Source organism: Canis lupus, chromosome 16, assembly GCF_048164855.1.
Source record: "Canis lupus baileyi chromosome 16, mCanLup2.hap1, whole genome shotgun sequence".
NCBI classification, from domain to species: domain Eukaryota; kingdom Metazoa; phylum Chordata; class Mammalia; order Carnivora; family Canidae; genus Canis; species Canis lupus.
Genome location: NC_132853.1, coordinates 13,124,042 through 13,141,540, shown reverse-complemented (window position 1 = coordinate 13,141,540; position 17,499 = coordinate 13,124,042). Strand labels below are relative to the sequence as shown.

The following is a 17,499-nucleotide window of genomic DNA, read 5'->3' as shown; positions in this document are numbered from 1 at the left end:
ATGCAAGGCTCAATCCCGGGTCTTGATCTCCAGGATCACGCCCTGGGCCAAAGGCAAGCGCTGAACGGCTGAGCCATCCAGGGATCCCCCTATTTTGTTTTAAAATTTATCACTATAGTAGTCCTTTTGTTTTATTTTGTTCTGTTCTTCTTTTTCTTTTACTTTCTGGTCTTTGACCTCTTTGGAATCATCTAGGGTGTATTTTACTTAGGTCGTAGTTGATATTTTTGACTCTGCATGCTCATACAGCCACTCTACACTGACAAAATGACTAGAAGGAAGAATTCACCACAAAAGAAAGAACAGGAAGTAATACTCTCTGCCACAGAATTACTGGACGTGGATTTAAATATCATGTCAGAGATACAATTCAGAAGTACAATTATAAAATTACGGGTGGCTCTGGAAAAAGGCATAAAGGACTCTAGAGATTCTCTTACTGCAGAATTGAGATCTAATCAGGCTGAAATTAAAAATATTTTAACTGAGATGCAGTCTATACTGTATGCTCTGACTGCTAGGGTTAATGAAGTGGAAGAGAGAGTGAGTGACACAGAAGAGAAGTTGATGGAAAGGAAGGAAGCTGAGGAAAAAAGAGAAAAACAAAACAAGAGCCCACGAGTAAAGGCTTCAGGAAATAAAGGAAAGCTCGTGAGGGAAGAATATTCATCTTATTGGAATCTCAGAAAAGGCATATATATATAGAGAGAGAGAGAGTGAGGACCACAAGTATATTTGAACAAATCATAGCTGAGATCTTCCCTAATCTGAGGAAGGAAACAGGCATTTGGATCCAAGAGATGGAGAGGAACCCCCTCCCCAGAAAAGTCAACAAAAACCATTCAACACCTCAGCATTTAATAGTGAAACTTGCAAATTTCAAATATAAAGAGAAAATTCTTAAAGCAGCTTAAGACAAGAGATTTTTAACTTACATGGGGAGAAATATCAGATTAACAGCAGACATCTCCACAGAGACCTGGCAGGCCAGAAAGAGCTGCCATGATACACTCAAGGTACTAAATGAGAAGACCATGCAGCCAAGAATACTTTATCCAGCAAGGCTGTCATTCAGAATAGAAGAAGAGATAAAGAGGTGCCACAGTGTGCAGAAACTGAAAGAATATGTGACCACCAAACCAGGTCTGCAAGAAATACTAAGGGGGACCCTGTAAAAGAAAGAAGAAACCCAAAGAAACAATCCACAAAAACAGGGACTGAATAGGTATCATGATGACATTAAACTCATCTCTTTCAATAGTTACTTGGAACATGAATGGGCTAAATGATCCCATCAAAAGATGCAGGGTAACAGACTGCATAAAAAAGCAAGACCCCCCCCCAAAAAAAAGCAAGACCCATCTATATGCTGTCTACAAGAGATTCATTTTAGACCTAAGGACACCTCCAGCCTGAAGATGAAGGGATGGGGAACAATTTACCATTCAAATGGTCCTCAAAAGAAACCTAGGGTAGCAGTCCTCATATCAGATAAAGTTTATCCCAAAGACTGTAGTAAGAGATGAAGAGGGACACTATATCATACTTAAAGGGTCTATCCAACAAGAAGACCTAACAATCATGAATATTTATGCCCCTAATGTGGGAGCTACCAGCTACCAAGTATATCAATCAACAACCAAAGTAAAGAGATACTTAGATAATAATACAGTAATAGTAGGAGACTTCAACATGGCACTTGCTGCAAATGACAGATATTCTAAGCAGAATATCACCAAAGAAACAAGGGCCTTGAATGATACACTGGACCAGATGGATTTCACAGATATATACAGAACTTTCCATCCAAATGCAATCGCATACACATTCTTCTCAAGCGCATATGGAACTTTCTCCAGAATAGACTACATACAGGGTCACAAATCAGGTCTCAACGAATACCAAAAGATTGGGACTGTACCATGCATATTTTCAAACCATAATGGTTTGAAACTAGAACTCAATCACAAGAAGAAATTTGGAGGAAACTCAAACACATGGAGGTTAAAGAGCATCCTACTAAAAGATGAATGGGTCAACCAGAAAATTAGAGAAGAATTAAAAATGTTCCTGGAAACTAATGAAAATTAAAATACAACCATTCAAAATCTTTGGGATACAGCAAAAGCAGTCCTAAGCAGGAAATACATCCCAATACAAGCCTCCCTCAAAAAATTGGAAAAAACTCAAATACACAAGCTAACCTCAAACCTAAAGTATCTGGAGAAAGAACAGCAAATAAAGCCTAAACCAAGCAGAAGAAAAGAGATAATAAACATTCGAGCAGAACTCAATGAAATAGAGACCAGAAGAACCGTAGAACATATCAACAAAACCAGGAGTTGGTTCTCTGAAAGAATTAATAAGATAGATAAACCATTAGCCAGCCTTATTAAAAAGAAAAAAGAAAAGACTCAATTTAACAAAATCACAAAGGAAAGAGGAGAGATCACAACTAATATCAAGGAAATACAAATGATTTTAAAAACATTACGAACAGGTATATGTCAACAAATTAGGCAATCTAGAAGAAACGGATGCATTTCTGGAAACCTACAGATTACCAAAACTGAGACAGGAAGAAATAGAAAACCTGAACAGGCCAATAACCAGCAAGGAAATTGAAGCAGTCATCAAAAACCTCCCAAGACACAAAAGTCCAGGGCCAGATGGCTTCCCAGGGGAATTCTATCAAACATTTAAAGAAGAAATAATACCTATTCTACTAAAGCTGTTCCAAAGGATAGAAAGGGAGAGAATACTTCCAAACTCATTTTATGAGGCCAGCATTACCTTGATCCCAAAACCAGACAAAGACTTCCACCAAAAAGGAGAATTATAGACCAATATCCCTGATGAACACGAATGCAAAAAGCCTCACCAAGATACTAGCCAATAGGATCCAACACAACATTAAGAAGATTATTCAGGGATCCCTGGGTGGCTCAGTGGTTTAGCGCCTGCCTTTGGCCCAGAGCGTGATCCTGGAGTCCCGGGATTGAGTCCCACATCCGGGTCCCTGCATGGAGCCTGTTTCTCCCTCTCCCTGTGTCTCTCATGAATAAATAAATAAAATTTAAAAAAATATATTATTCACCATGACCAAGTGAGATTTGTCCCCAGGTGGTTCAACACTCATAAACAATCAATGTGATAGATCACATCAATAAGAGAAAAAACAAGAACCATATGATCTGCTCAATAGATGCAGAGAGAGCATTTGACAAAATATAGCATCCATTCCTGATCAAAACTCTTCAGAGTGTAGGGATAGAGGGAACATTCCTCAGCATCTTAAAAGCCATCTATGAAAATCCCACAGCAAATATCATTCTCAATGGGGAAAAACTGAGAGCTTTTCCCCCACTACAGGGATGTCCACCCTCACCACTATTATTTGACATAGTGCTAGAAGTCCTAGCCTGAGCAGTCAGACAACAAAAAGAAATAAAAGGCATTCAAATTGACAAGTCAAACTCTCCCTCTTCGCTAATGAAATGATATTGTACATAGAAAACCCAAAAGAGTAGCACCTGGGTGGCTCAATGGTTGAGCATCTGCCTTTGGCTCAGGTCGTGATCCTGGGGTCCTGGGAACCTACAGGGTTCCAGGCATCAGGCTCCACAGGGAACCTACTTCTCCCTCTGTCTATATCTCTGCCTCTCTCTCGAATAAATACATAAATAAATAAAATCTTAAAAAAAAATAAAAAAGAACACCCAAAAGTCTCCACCACAAGATTGCTAGAACTCATACAGCAATTTAGCAATGTGGCAGGATACAAAATCAATGCACAGAAATCAGTGGCATTTCTATACACTAACAATGGGATAGAAGATAGAGAAATTAAGGAATCAATCCCATTTACAATTGCACCCAAAACCATAAGTTACCTAGGAATAAACATAACCAAAGAGATAAAGGATCTATACCCTAAAAACTACAGAACACTTCTGAAAGAAATTGAGGAAGACATAAAGAGATGGAAAAACATTCCACGCTCATGGATTGGAAGAATAAATATTGTGAAAATGTCTATGCTACCCAGGGCAACTTACACATTCAATTCAATCCCTATCAAAATACCATGGACTTTCTTCATGGAGTTGGAACAAATAATCTTAAGATTTATATGGAATCAGAAAAGACCCTGAATAGCCAGAGGAATGCTGAAAAAGAAAACCAAAGCCTGGTGCATCACAATGCCGGATTTCAAGCTGTATTACAAAGCTGTGATCATTAAGACAGTGTGGGCCTGGCACAAAAACAGACACCTAAATCAATGGAACAGAACAGAGAACCCAGAAATGGACCCTCCGCTCTATGGTCAACTAATATTTGACAAGGCCAGAAAGACTATCCACTAGAAAAAGGACAGTCTCTTCATTAAATGGTGCTGGGAAGTTGGGCAGCCAAATGCAGAAGAATGAAACTGGACCAGTCTCTTACACCAGACACAAAGATAAACTCAAAACGGCTTAAAGATCTAAATGTAAGACAAGAATCCATCAAAATCCTAGAAGAGAACACAGGCAACAACCTTTTTGAACTTGGCCACAGCAACTTATTGCAAGATACATCTATGAAGGCAAGGGAAACAAAAGCAAAAATGAATTATTGGGACTTAAGATAAAAAGCTTCTTCACAGCAAAAGAAAACAGTCAACAAAACTAAAAGACAACCTGCAGAATGGGAGAAGATATTTGCAAATGCCACATCAGATAAGGGCTAGTATCCAAGATCTAGAAAAAGCTTATTAAACTCAACACCCAAGAAACAAACAATCCGATCATGAAATGGGCAGAAGACATGAACATACATTTCTCTAGAGAAGACATACACATGGCCAACAAGCACATGAAAACATGCTCCACATCACTTGCCATCAGGGAAATACAAATCAAAACCTCAATGAGATACCACCTCATACCAGTGAGAATGATGAAAATTAACAAGACAAGAAACAAAAAATGTTGGAGAGGATGTGGAAAAAGAGGAACCTCTTGCACTGTTGGTGGGAATGCAAACTGGTGCAGCCATTCTGGAAAACTGTGTGGAGGTTCCTCAAAGAGTTAAAAATAGAGCTATCCTATGACCCAGCAACTGCACTACTGGGTATTTACCTCAAAGATACAGATGCAGTGAAACACGGGAACACCTGCACCCCAATGTTCACAGCAGCAATGTCCACAATAGCCAAACTGTGGAAGGAGCCATGATGTCCTGGACAGATGAATGGGTAAGAAGACATGGTCTATATATACCATGGAATACAATGGAACTCAATGAACGTTAAGCAAACTGTAGAGTCCACCCACACCACAGAAGACTGCTAGGGATCAAGGGGAATCAACTGCTGACACACAGTAATCTGGGTGAATCCACAAAGAATCATGTGAGTGAAATGAAGTCAACACCAAAAAGTTACAGAGACTATGGTTTCATTTACGGGAACTCCTTGAAATTGCAGATATGGCCAAAAGATCAGTGATTAACAGGGATGGACGAGGTAAGAGAGAAGTGGGTGCGGCTACAGGAGGTTACGCAGGGATCCTGCTGGGATGGAAGGTTCCCTGTCTCCACTGTGCCCACACCAGCATTCTGGTGGTGATACTTCTGCAGGTTATCACCATGAGAGGACACAGGAGATCTCTTGACAGATTTCCTACAACTGCACATAAACCCTGAATTATCTCAAAGTTTAGGTTTACAAAAACAGCCAGTCCTCAAATCTCCCTCGCTTACCTGCCACTACCCCTCCCGGGAAACCCCGGGAAAGAGCTGACTCTCTCCGCTGCCCTCATTCCATCTCCTGCACGTTCCAAGGTCCTACCCCCATTGCTGACACTGCTCCTGTCAAGTTTAGCAGCATCTTTCTCGACCTCTCAGAGACACCTGATCCTGGTTGATCGCTTTCTGAAAACTTTTTTCCTTAGCTCTGCTTCCAAGACAAGCTCATGGTATTGTTCTTACCCTGCCTCAACGGCTCCACCTTGGTCTCTCTGCCAGCTCCTTTTTTCCTGCTCAGCTTCTGAACGCTAGAACTTCCCTCCACAGCCAAGTTGGAGAGGGCTCAGTCTTTGGCCTCCTTTGCTTCTCTTTCTACAGCCCTTACTGGGCCAATCATCTCCCATAATGTGGAACACCATCCATGACCTCAGGCAGACACTCTCAGCCCTACCGTCTCCTCTCCGCTATGTCACTGCATACTTAGCGTGAAAATAGTTCTCTGAAACATTATGCAGCCAAAGCAGGGTCCTTGAGCTCTACTACTCATCCAATGAAACAAAACTGAGCAAATATCTCGCTCCCAAGTCTCCCTTCTCAAGAAAAGACACCACCTCTCCTAGTCGCTGAAGTCACATCTTTGGCTCTTCCTTTTCTCACATTGCACATTCAGTTGATGAACAAGCCCTACCTATGCTAACTGTAAAACACAGCCTTGGAACCTACACATCTGAACACCCCTTCTTCACATCTTTATGTAACCAGTTCAATGAACATATGCAAAGTCATATGTATGTATGTATGTATGTATGTATGTATGTTCTCATGAATATGTATGTTCTCATAAATACGTATATTCTCATGAATACATATGTTCTCATAGATACGTACGTTGTCATAAGCCTACTTATTTATCTTCTAATGTCCCTTTGAACGTATTCATGTCCCTGGATAAAAATTGAGATAAGTCTTACGACTTTTTTGATAACTCCTGAGTAACAGAAAGTTCTCCAATCACCTCAAGTAGAAAACACAGTCTCAATTCAGTAATTAAGTGTCCAGTCCCAGCTGGCAATAAAACTGTTTAACATGCTTCACGCTGAGAATCTGTACTCTTTGGGCTGGCCTGCCACAGCTGGCTGCTTTCATGGTGCGACGGAGGCGTGGCCCCTCTTTGCCCCTCCACGCCTAACACTGCTCCTTCTTCCCCAGCTTGCTGCTGGGTTATTGACCCCAACACAATCCAGGCCAGGAAGGGAGCGGAGGGGGACGGGCAAGTTCTCAGGGTGCTGCCCTGAGATAATCTTGTCTCTCTGGGCCTGACAGAAATTTCCTGCTGACTGGTCTCTCACAAGGCACTTCAGTGTATCTTCCAGGACCCCATTTGACTTCACTTACTTTTCAAAATACAGGCAAGCCATTTCTCCTTCAGTCACAGAAGGACTGAAGGAGAACTCCTTCACCCCCCACCACCAATTTTCTAGCAGTCTGTCCTGAACAGATGTTCTCTGCTAAGACTTCATCATTCCCCTGGTCAGAATTCAGAAGGGCTGCTGGCTGCCCACAACCCCTCAGCTACAGCTGGTCTGTCCGTGAGAAACACTCACACGTTCTCCCCTGTTCCCAACACCAAGCATGCTCTCCACCTCCCTCCCTTCTGCCCACCACTGCGGGCCCATGGCTCCTGCCCCTAAAGGGCAGGCACTGTCACTTGGCCTCTACACTCAGGGAGCGGGTCTGAAAGGATCATAAAAGCCCCTCTCGCTGGGCTGAGGAAAGAGGCAGGCTCTAACTCTCCAAAGAATCCCCTTCAAAAACCCTGCCTGATTTGCAAAAACCCACCCTATTAGTGTGGAGCGTGGACCCAGTCAGACCTTGGCCACCTGCTCTGGGCACCAGCCTCAGCTGACTGCAGTCACTGTGGCCTGGTGCCATGCCAAACCCCCGGTGCAAAATCTCATAACACCTGCATGTTTGGCTTCCAGACCTTGCCAGGCCTTAGCTTCACAAGGTTCTCTAACTCATCACTACCTGCTCCTCTTCAGAGCACTTGCCATTATTAGGCCCTTACTGAATGCCTCCTGCTCGCCACTGTACAGGGAGCGGCTTCGGGAGTGTCCAGAGCCTGATGAGTCCCATGAAAATATGTGTCCGATGAATCCTCTGTGGCTCTCTTGACCAGTGTGTGCTGCCCCGGGGTTGAGTTCCTGCCCAGCCCCATCCCCCACAGGGCACAGACCCACCAGTCTGAGTCACCTGGGCCAGTGGCCAAGTCCCAGTGGGCACTGAAATCTGTAGAAACCTGTTCTAGCACTCCTTGTTCAGGTGGGGTTGGCAGGGATGTGGCCAGCTCAGAGCTATTTTTAGGGTCTGTCTTTGGGAAACTGCTCTTTGATTGGCTACAGGAAGAGAACAGCCAAGCTCCTCAGAACTGCCTTTGTGCCTGTTCTCTTTTCCTCAATTAAACAGAGCCTCATAAGACACAACTCCCATTCCATGGAGGGATCTGGTTCAAGGAACTTCAGGCCAGCTTTTCCTAGCTCCTCCTCTTCTCTGTGCCTCCTCAATGAGCATTCACCAGGTATCTGCTAGATGCCCAGCTCTGAGATCCACCTGGGTCTCTATGAACCCAGGCAGAAGGCATAGGGCAAAGGGTTCCATCCTGTCCCTTTCATCCCGTCCATCATGCCACCAGCTTATACCACCATCATTTCCTCTCTAGGCTCCAGGGGCTTGTAACCCAAACCACACATCAGCATATGAGTGGCAGGATCAATGTAAAGTACCTTGTGCTGCAGGGTCCTCTACCCCCCAATACCTGAACACAGCATACTCCAGCTATCCAGGACACAGCAATCTACCCACTGTACCTCTCCAGCCAAACCTTCCAAGATTCCTAGCTCCTGTGTACCTTCTTTCTCTACCTCCTAAAGTCCCTGAGGGACTCATTTAATTGTGCTTATGCCCTGGCAACTCACAAGGCTCTAGGGGGTAGAAGGCAGCTAGGGGTTTCATCACATAAAAAAAGAGACAGAAATCTGCTCAAGAATTCATGGTAGAGTCCTCCAAGGACAGCTTCACACGGAGGGGAGGTGGGAGTGAGAGGAGTCACCAGGGAAAGGCCTTAGCCCATCTTCTGTTATGGGCACTAACCCAGACTGCCCTGCATACACTGCTGTGACAGGCAGGCACCCTAATGGGCAAGAAGACTGAGAGGAAACAGCACCAGAAGACACAGCAAAAAAGACACAAATGTGCAAGACACATGCTCTGACCTCAGCACCATCAGAGAGGTCTCCCTAAGCATTAGCTCCATGCAGCCCGAAACCCTGCCCTCCTCTGTCTTCATCAGGCAGCCTAGGGACAAGGAGAGGCCAGTAAGCTTCACCACCCCTCAGTCCATCCAGAAAACCCCAGCAGGGATAGCTTAAATAGTAGTTCCCAGCAAGCCGCCACTAGTCTTAAGGCCTTGAGCAGATTAAACAGCCTCTCCATGCCTGTTTCTTCCTTGTACGATGGGCTTCTTGAGATGATTCTATGAGTTAATAGGGATGAGACACTTCACACAGGACCTAACTTGGAGCAAGCTTGCAGCGAGCCTGAGGGATCGTGCTGCAGCCATCTCAACCATCAGCAGTAGCATCCAGTAGCCCTTAGTGTTACTTTCACACAAAGAGCTATCCTGGACACCCTAGAGCCAAGGTCAAGAGTTTGAGTTGACAGTGATAATAGTGGGCCCTTGGAGGAGCCACCTGAAGGAAGGCATTTCATCCTACGGTGGAGGAAGGAGCTAGGGGACGGGCAGAGGCTCTGAGGTCAGAAACCTCACCCCAAATGGGACCCCAGGAGCTCCAGAGCCCATCCACTGTCCCAGGGCCAAGACACAACTCACATTGTAGAGGATGTCAGTCCAGCCCTCCATGGTGATGCACTGGAATACTGTCAAGATGGCAAACAGGATATTGTCAAAGTTGGTGATGCCAAAGTTGGGCCCTGGCCAGTACTCCCGACATTCAGTGTCACCCTCACACAGCCGGGCCGGGGCCTCCTTGCCACAGGGGAAGTCCCCCACTGGATCTGGATCTGTGAAGAGAATGAAGCACAGACCCTGAGCCCAGAAACACCAAGTTCTCGAACCTCTGCTGGGATTCCTGGGCTGTGGAGACCTGATAGAAATCCTCCCTCAACTTCCCACCACCCGTCCTTGCACCAGCTCTCTCCCTGTGCCTACAGCCTACCTTCACCTGAGTTTAGACCAACCCTCCCAGGAACTCCTGGTCAACCTCTCCCTCTTGACTGGAACTTGCCCCTCATCCTTGAACCATGCTCAGGACTTATCACTTGAAAATTTAAAAAAAGAAGCCCTAACACCCAATTCTTCCTGCCACTACCACCTGGTTTCTCCTTTTCCCCACAGCCAAGCCACCACCGAGACTCTCCTCATGCGCGGATCGGCCTGTCTGCCTGGATGCAGCCACTGCAGTCCCTGTTTATCAGGCAGGTTGGCTCAGAGCCCACCCGACACATGGCCGGAGGATGGCTGGGGGCCTGGGTAGGGTCCTCACTACGTTGGCCCCTGCAGCATGGATATGCTTCTACCAGCCTTGAGAAGAGGTTTTTAAAAATCATGAATGATATAAATTTTAGTAAGAGCTTCCTCTACATCGATGGACATGATCATATTGCTCATCAGCCTCACTGCAAAATACACCCAGAACCTGCCCCACTCTGACCACCTGCAGCAAAGCACCTGGTCACAGCCACTGTTCCTCCCAGATCGAGACATCAGCCTCCTGCCCAAGCCCGTCTCTGCCTCGGCCTCTCCAGAGCAGCGAGAAGACTGGGATGATGTCTCTGCTCACGTGGAGCCCCCCACCACCTTCCTGAGTTCTCCAGAATGACACACACAGTTCCCCCCACAGCCATGAATGCCTCATGGTTTCGCCCTATTCTCACTGCTCCTTGCTCCGGCCTCTCACACACTGTTCCTGTAACTGGTGCTCCCTGGCCCAGTGGCCACCCAGCAATCCCCCTCCCTGCACCCTGATGGCTGCCCCACTGTCACCTCGGGAGAGAGGCCTCCCAGGCTGGTTTCTGCGAATTAGGCTCCCAAATTATTCTACTGCAAGTTCCCCTTTTGCTTTTTCCCTAGAAATCAGTACAATGTACAGTCACTGTGCTCATGTCTTTGTCCACGTATCTTTGTTCTCCAGGTCATGCTGTGTGTCCCCCACCAGAACACAAGCTCCACCCCACTCGTCTGGCACCTGTAAGGCCAGACCTAGAGCCGGGCCTGTCTCCTGGAGGAATGAGGAGGGGACTAAGGGGTCCTGCCAGGCCTCACCTGTGCTGTTGGAGAAACAGGCCTTGTGGAATTTGCCCATGTAGAACTCAAGGCCAATGATCGCGAACATGAGGATGGCGAAGAAGAGAAGCAGCCCGATCTGTAGGAGTGGAACCATGGCCTTCATGATAGACTTGAGCACCACCTGCAAACCTGGGCCAGAGTAGCCCGAGCAGGGCAGGTCAGAGCCGGTGGGCAGGACAGGGGCTCGGACAGGGGCTCGGTGCTACCACAGCCTGGGCTGGGTAGCACCGGGCATCCCGGGGAAAGGTGCTGAGGGAGGAGCCTGCAATGTAGGGATGGGGCGGGGACTGTGGGGAAGCATGAGTCTTGGGGGAACCACATGTGCTTACACGAGAGTCCTCAGGGTAGGGGAACAAACATAAGTCTTGGAGGGAAATAGACTGAGAGTAGGGGAGGAGCAGAGTGTGGGGCATCTGCTGGAGAGCATGTGCTGATGAGATGTGTGGACCTATGAAGGGCTCTGAGTGGAGCGAGAGCAGAGGATCCTACGGTGGGGAGGCAATGCTGGGAGGAGAAAGCAGAAGATTCTGGAGGCTGAGAGCAGGAGATCCTGGGAGAGAAGTGCAGGAGGTCCTGACAGACCCAACTCCTTAAGGGAAGTGAAGGAGGGGACTGCTCGCAGGAGTGTCTTATCACTGACCCCAAGGCAGGGTGCATCCAGGCCAAAAGAACTCAGCACACAGGGGAAGCTCAGCCCCATAATTCCGTTCCCATCTGGCCCATCTCTTAGATACAGGCCAGAGCTTTTGCCTAGCAGAGTCTTGGGGCAGAACAGGGGCTTCCCTACAGTGGCCTCAGGTACATCCCTGGGTCCCTGCCCACTCAGGGCTCTCAGAAAAACTGATGCCAAGCTTCTCATTGGAGTGGATGAACAGGGGCCAGGGTCACTCCTGCCTCTCAGCCCTGGCCATCCTCCTGCCCAGGCTCGGCTCCTTGGGCAGCTGAATCCAGGAGCCTGTCTTAACCTGGCCTCATTCTCTGTGGCCCTGCCAGGCCTGAGCCAAGATAGGTGGTCCTTTGCAGCCTCTGACTATTTTCTCAGGCATCCTGCCCACTGCCTTGCTCAATCTCTTATCTGTGCATTGACCCCAGAAAAAGAAAGCAGCAAAGAGCTGGAAATAGAGCAGAGAGCATGAGGAGAAACAAAGCTTCCATCTGGGGAAGCCAAGTCAGGGCAAAACAACAGGATCACTGTCTGGGCTTTCACAGGGAATTCCAGGCTCCTCACACCTGGTTCCTAAAGGGCCCTCTGGTTAGGGCTTAACAGTGGCCATAGCTGTGGTGGGCTTGGGGGAGATGGTTAGACTTGGGCCTGGTTGCTTTTGCCAGACTCACTTGGAATCCCAGACACCAGCTTCAGGGGCCTGAGCACGCGCACAGCCCGCAGGGTCCGCAGGTCAAAGTCAGTGCCAGCCGTGGCCAGGATCCTGGCAGGAAAAGAAAAGGAGGAAAATAAGGGATTCCATACTCAGGTCAGAGGCGAACACATGCCCCATCACCCACATCCCCACCGTCCAAACACAGGACTAGCACAGGGTGTGGGGCCTGCCAGGCAGGGAGAAGCAAGGAGTAAATTCAGATGTCCCCACAGCGTGACCCCCCAGCTCAAAGGAATCACCCTGAGAGGACACTTGGTCTCTGGTACCTGGCCTGGCCTTTAATCCACCCTCCAACTAAATCTAAGCCAGAACCAGGTCCCCAAACCAACCCCCACTGCACTGCAAGCAGCCTCACAAGGTGAGAAGGAGTAGAAACAGGGATAAAATAAGGCTGATTTTCCAGAGCAGGTGCCACACATGGCCTTCTTCACCTTCTCTTAGGAGAATGGCAGAGTGGGGCCAGAAAGGTGAAAGAAAGGGTTCAGGGGTCTCAGGAAAGCCATCACAATCAGTTCCATTAGCAGAAAAACATATTCCAATGTCTCCCATTTCAAAAACAAAACAGGGATCCCTGGGTGGCGCAGCAGTTTAGTGCCTGCCTTTGGCCCAGGGCGCGATCCTGGAGACCCGGGATCGAATCCCAAGTCGGGCTCCCGGTGCATGGAGCCTGCTTCTCCCTCTGCCTATGTCTCTGCCTCTCTCTCTCTCTGTGTGACTATCATAAATAAATAAAAATTAAAACAAAACAAAACATCTGACATCCACCTGTCAGCAGGGCACATTTCTCTGCTCCCTTCACACCAGAGCTCAAATCAGATGGTCGGTCCTGGGTCTCCCCACCATCACAGGCCTCCATTAGCGGTCCCCATCAAGCTCTCACCTGTACCGTCCCACTGAAATGCTGTTTGAGACTCTGTCTTGCCACCCCAACAGCAATATCTCCCTCTCTAAACAGTTTCTTTTCTGCCCTTTGGTCAACTCTCTCATTTCCCCTGAGCCCCCCAGGAGTCCCTCCAGGTCCTTACTGCCTCCGTTGCCTCGTCCACCAGACTCAAGACATGGATGCCCCTGGGCTCACTCCCAACTGGACCTACGCCATAGCCCTGAATACCACAGCATGCTCATCACTCATAATCACACATCTTTAACTCAAATCTGGAACTGAGGACTCATACATCCAACCGCCTTTTTAACATTTCCACTTGGATACCAAAAAAGTATATCAAGCATTATATAATTAAAGAACTATTTTTTAAACGTTAATGTTTAAAAGTGTTGAAATGTACTTCTTTAAAAAGTCCAGAGCTGTCACATTGTGGTGACTAAGAACTTTGATTCTTACCCCTGACCTTGCTTCGTCCCTGATACCCACTCAGTGAGCACTACTCCTCAATTGTTATTTCAGTCACAACCACAGTTTCAACCTCAAGCCCTCTCTCCCCATCACTCAACATCTAATGCACCAATAATCCTGGTGGCTCTGCTTTTAGAATGCATCCTGGACTCTTGCTGAAGAAGGCCTTGTGCCCCCCTGCTTAAGATACCTGGCAGTGAGAATAGAATTTGAGATGGAGCTGCAGTCAAAATAAGATGAAACTCTCCATGGAAAGGAAGAGAAAGGCAACAAGAAAATACCTATTTAAACCAAAAATCCAGAGCACATGAGGAAACCCAAAGCCATTTCAACTATTGAAATGGACTATTGGAAGATTAATTTTGTTCTGATGAAATCAGCAAAGTATGAAACAAACAAAGCCAGAAACAGGTAGGTATTTTAAAGACTAGCTAAAAGTTTTGTCAATAAGCAAATAGTTATTGAAATAATATCAATAATAATAGTAACAGTAATAAATTACATTCTGGGTTGGAGACACAGTTTGCGAGCATTAATGGTTTAGAAAACAGTACAGAGGCTAGTACTGAGGAACTCACCCACAGACATCAAAAAGCCAAGGAAGGAACATGAGAGAGATATTGAGCAATATGGAGATTAGATCACATGCCCAGCACACACCCAGTATGAGCTGTGGAAGAGAATGGGGGAGATGGTGAAGAAGCAACATTTGAAGAGGTAGCAGCTAAGAAATTCCCAGAATGAAAAATGACTTCTTGGGACACCTGGGTGACTCAGTTGGTTAAGCTACTGCCTTTGGCTTGGGTCATAATCCCAGAGTCCTGGGGTCAAGCCCAGAGTTGGGCTCCCTGCTCAGCAGGGAGTCTGCCTCTCCCTCTGCTCCTTACCCTACTTGCACGCTGGCTTGCTCTCGCTCTCTCTCCCTCTCTCTCAATCTTTAAAAACCTTTAAAAAATAAAATAAAACAAAAATGACTTCTCAAATTCAAAGTGCACTATAAGTACAAATCAGATAAAGAAAATATTTCCAACTAGAAACAGGAAGGAACTGCAGAACACCAAGCATAAAAAGACAGCCTTAGATGATACCAGAAAGAAAAAGGAAAGACAAAGTATCTAGAGAAAATGGATAACTAAAAAGAAAAAACAACTTAACTTTGGAAGAAAAATATGCTAAAAGACAAATTATACCTTCAAAGAGCAGCAGAAAGTAATGGTCATCTTAGAACTTTATATCCAGCTAAACTGTCAATGAAGAGTGAGTTTAAAATAAACATTTTCAGATATAAAAGAAGTCATCATCCCAAATTCCAGCCAAGTCAAAGATTCTAGCAAAGCTCCTATCAGAATCTGAAGGACTGGGACACCCAGGTGGCTCAGCAGTTGAGCATCAGCCTTCAGCTCAGGTCGTGATCTCAGGGTCCTGGGATTGAGTCCTGCACTGGGCTTCCTGCAAGGAGCCTGCTTCTCCCTCTGCCTGTGTCTCTGCCTCTCTCTATATATATATGTCTCTTGTGAAGAAATAAATAAAATATTAAAAAAATAATCTGAAGGACTGAATACCAAAATTCAGTAAAGCTACATAAGATCAAAACAAAATTAACAGCCTTGTGGCACCTGAGTGGCTCAGTTGGGTAAGCATCTGACTCTTGGTTTTGTCTCAGGTCATGATCTCAGGGTCGTGAGAGTCCACACTGGGCATGGACCCTGCTTAAGATTCTTTCTCCCTCTGCCCATCCTGCCACTCCCATGTGTGTACTCTCACTCTCTCTCTCTAATAGATAAGTCTTTTTAAAATTAGCAGCCTTGATCTATTATATAGTTCTAATCTTCTATATCTTTCCCATATTACCTATCAGAATCCGCTCCTAACAAATAGAGAACATAGCCTTTTCTGAGTACACAGGAATATCTTTGAAAATTGCACATGTCTGGGGCAGCTGGGTGGTGCAGTCACCTGGGAATCTGACTCTTGGTTTCGGCTCAGGTCTCATCTCAGAGTCATGAGATGGAGCCCCATGTTGGGCTCTTCACTCAGTGCGGAGCCTGCTTTAGTTTCTCTCCCCCCTCCTTCTGCCCCTCCTCACTTTGAATAAATAAATAAATATTTTAAAAAGAGAGAAAATTGTCCATACCCTACATCACAAAAGGAAAGCTTCAGCAAATTTCAAAGAATTAGTTACATCATCACACTTCCGCTGTTCAATAAATGTAATTAAATGAGAACACAACTATAAAAACACACTGTAAGAAAATTCATATGTATAGAAACCCTCAAAATGCTAAATAACTCATTAACTAAGGAAGTAAAAAGAGAAATTACCAAAAATTTCGACTCCATCAATAACAAAAATACTACGTATTATGATGTGTGGGGGCCAGTTAAAGTGATGTTTAAGAGGAAATTTATAAACTAAAATGTTTTGCTTTTTTAAAGATTAAAAATAAGTAAACCAAGCACAGATATGTCTCAAGAATCTTAAAAAAGAACAGCAGAGTAAATTTACAGAAAAGAGAAAAATGGAAATAATAAAGGTAAGTATAGACATGGTTCAATCAGGAAATAGAAAAATAATAGAAAGCCGAATTTGAAAGTTGAATGAACTTGAACTGAATAAAATGAACAAGGTTCTGGCAGGAATCATCAAGAAAAAGAGAATGTGCACATATCTGTACACCTGTATGCAGATACACACATATACAAACACATGCATGTGTGTGTATGCTCAGACTTGTGCACACATGCACACATATGTATATATATGTATGGTGATGTGTTTACATACAGGGAATGCAACCGCAGACAGGAGAGATTTTTAGAATTACAAAAGAATGTTATTAACTATTTTATGCCAACATTAAAATAAAATTCTGATAAAATGGATATATCCCCCCAAATGCTAATTATCAAAAGTCACTGAAGAAGTAGAAAACCTGAATAAACCAAGAGTGATTATATTAGTTTTCTATTGCTGTGTAAAGACTTGCCACAAATTTAGTGACTTGAAAAGACACCCATTAGCTCCCAGCTCCATAGGTCAAAGCCTGGGCATGCCGTGACTAGGTTCTCTGGGGTCTCATGAGGCTGAGATCAAGGTGGAAGCAGCCACATTGTCACCCAGAGGCTAACCCAGGGCAAACCCTGCTTCCTGGCTCCTTCACATCCTTTGCAGTAGAACTGGAGGCCCACTGGCCTGCTGTCAGCAGGGGGCTTCTCTTGGCTCCTGGCAGCCATGCTCAGGTCCTTGCCAGCTGGCCTCAGCAGTCCCTCTCACACCTCTGAACTCTCTGACTTTACAAAGGGCTCAGTCTCTTTAAAAAGATTAACTTAATTAGGTTGGACCTTTTCAGTTAACTCAGTCAACTGTTTGGTAAACTAACAATGGCAGTGATATCCTATCATATCCATGCTCCTTCCCACACTCAAGGGGAGAAGACCACAGGCAGGGATGGAAACCTTAGAGGCTGTCTCAGAATTCTGACTAACAAAACTATTTATAAAAATGAATTTGGATGCAGGTTTCCTCCAGCAAAACATCGGACCCAGTCAATTTTACAAACAAGTTCTATGAGCATCCAAAGAACAGATAATTTCTATGTTATACAAACTGTTTCAGAGAATAAAAATACAAGAAAATCTCAAATTCATTTTATGATGCTAGTATATTCTTG

General features: G+C 45.4%; 1 protein-coding gene across 4 annotated transcripts in view; it reads right to left on the bottom strand.

Moving 5' to 3' along the window:
• CACNA1B (calcium voltage-gated channel subunit alpha1 B) overlaps positions 1 to 17,499 on the bottom strand; it is a 195,640-nt gene that overhangs the window by 144,011 nt on the left and 34,130 nt on the right. For all 4 annotated transcript variants that reach the window (XM_072778906.1, XM_072778907.1, XM_072778908.1 and 1 more), the window contains exons 4-6: positions 12,431 to 12,522; positions 11,072 to 11,224; positions 9,620 to 9,810 (exon numbers count right to left, since the gene is read on the bottom strand). In XM_072778906.1, the coding sequence (XP_072635007.1) occupies positions 9,620 to 9,810; positions 11,072 to 11,224; positions 12,431 to 12,522 (436 nt within the window). The remainder of the gene's footprint in view (positions 1 to 9,619; positions 9,811 to 11,071; positions 11,225 to 12,430; positions 12,523 to 17,499) is intronic.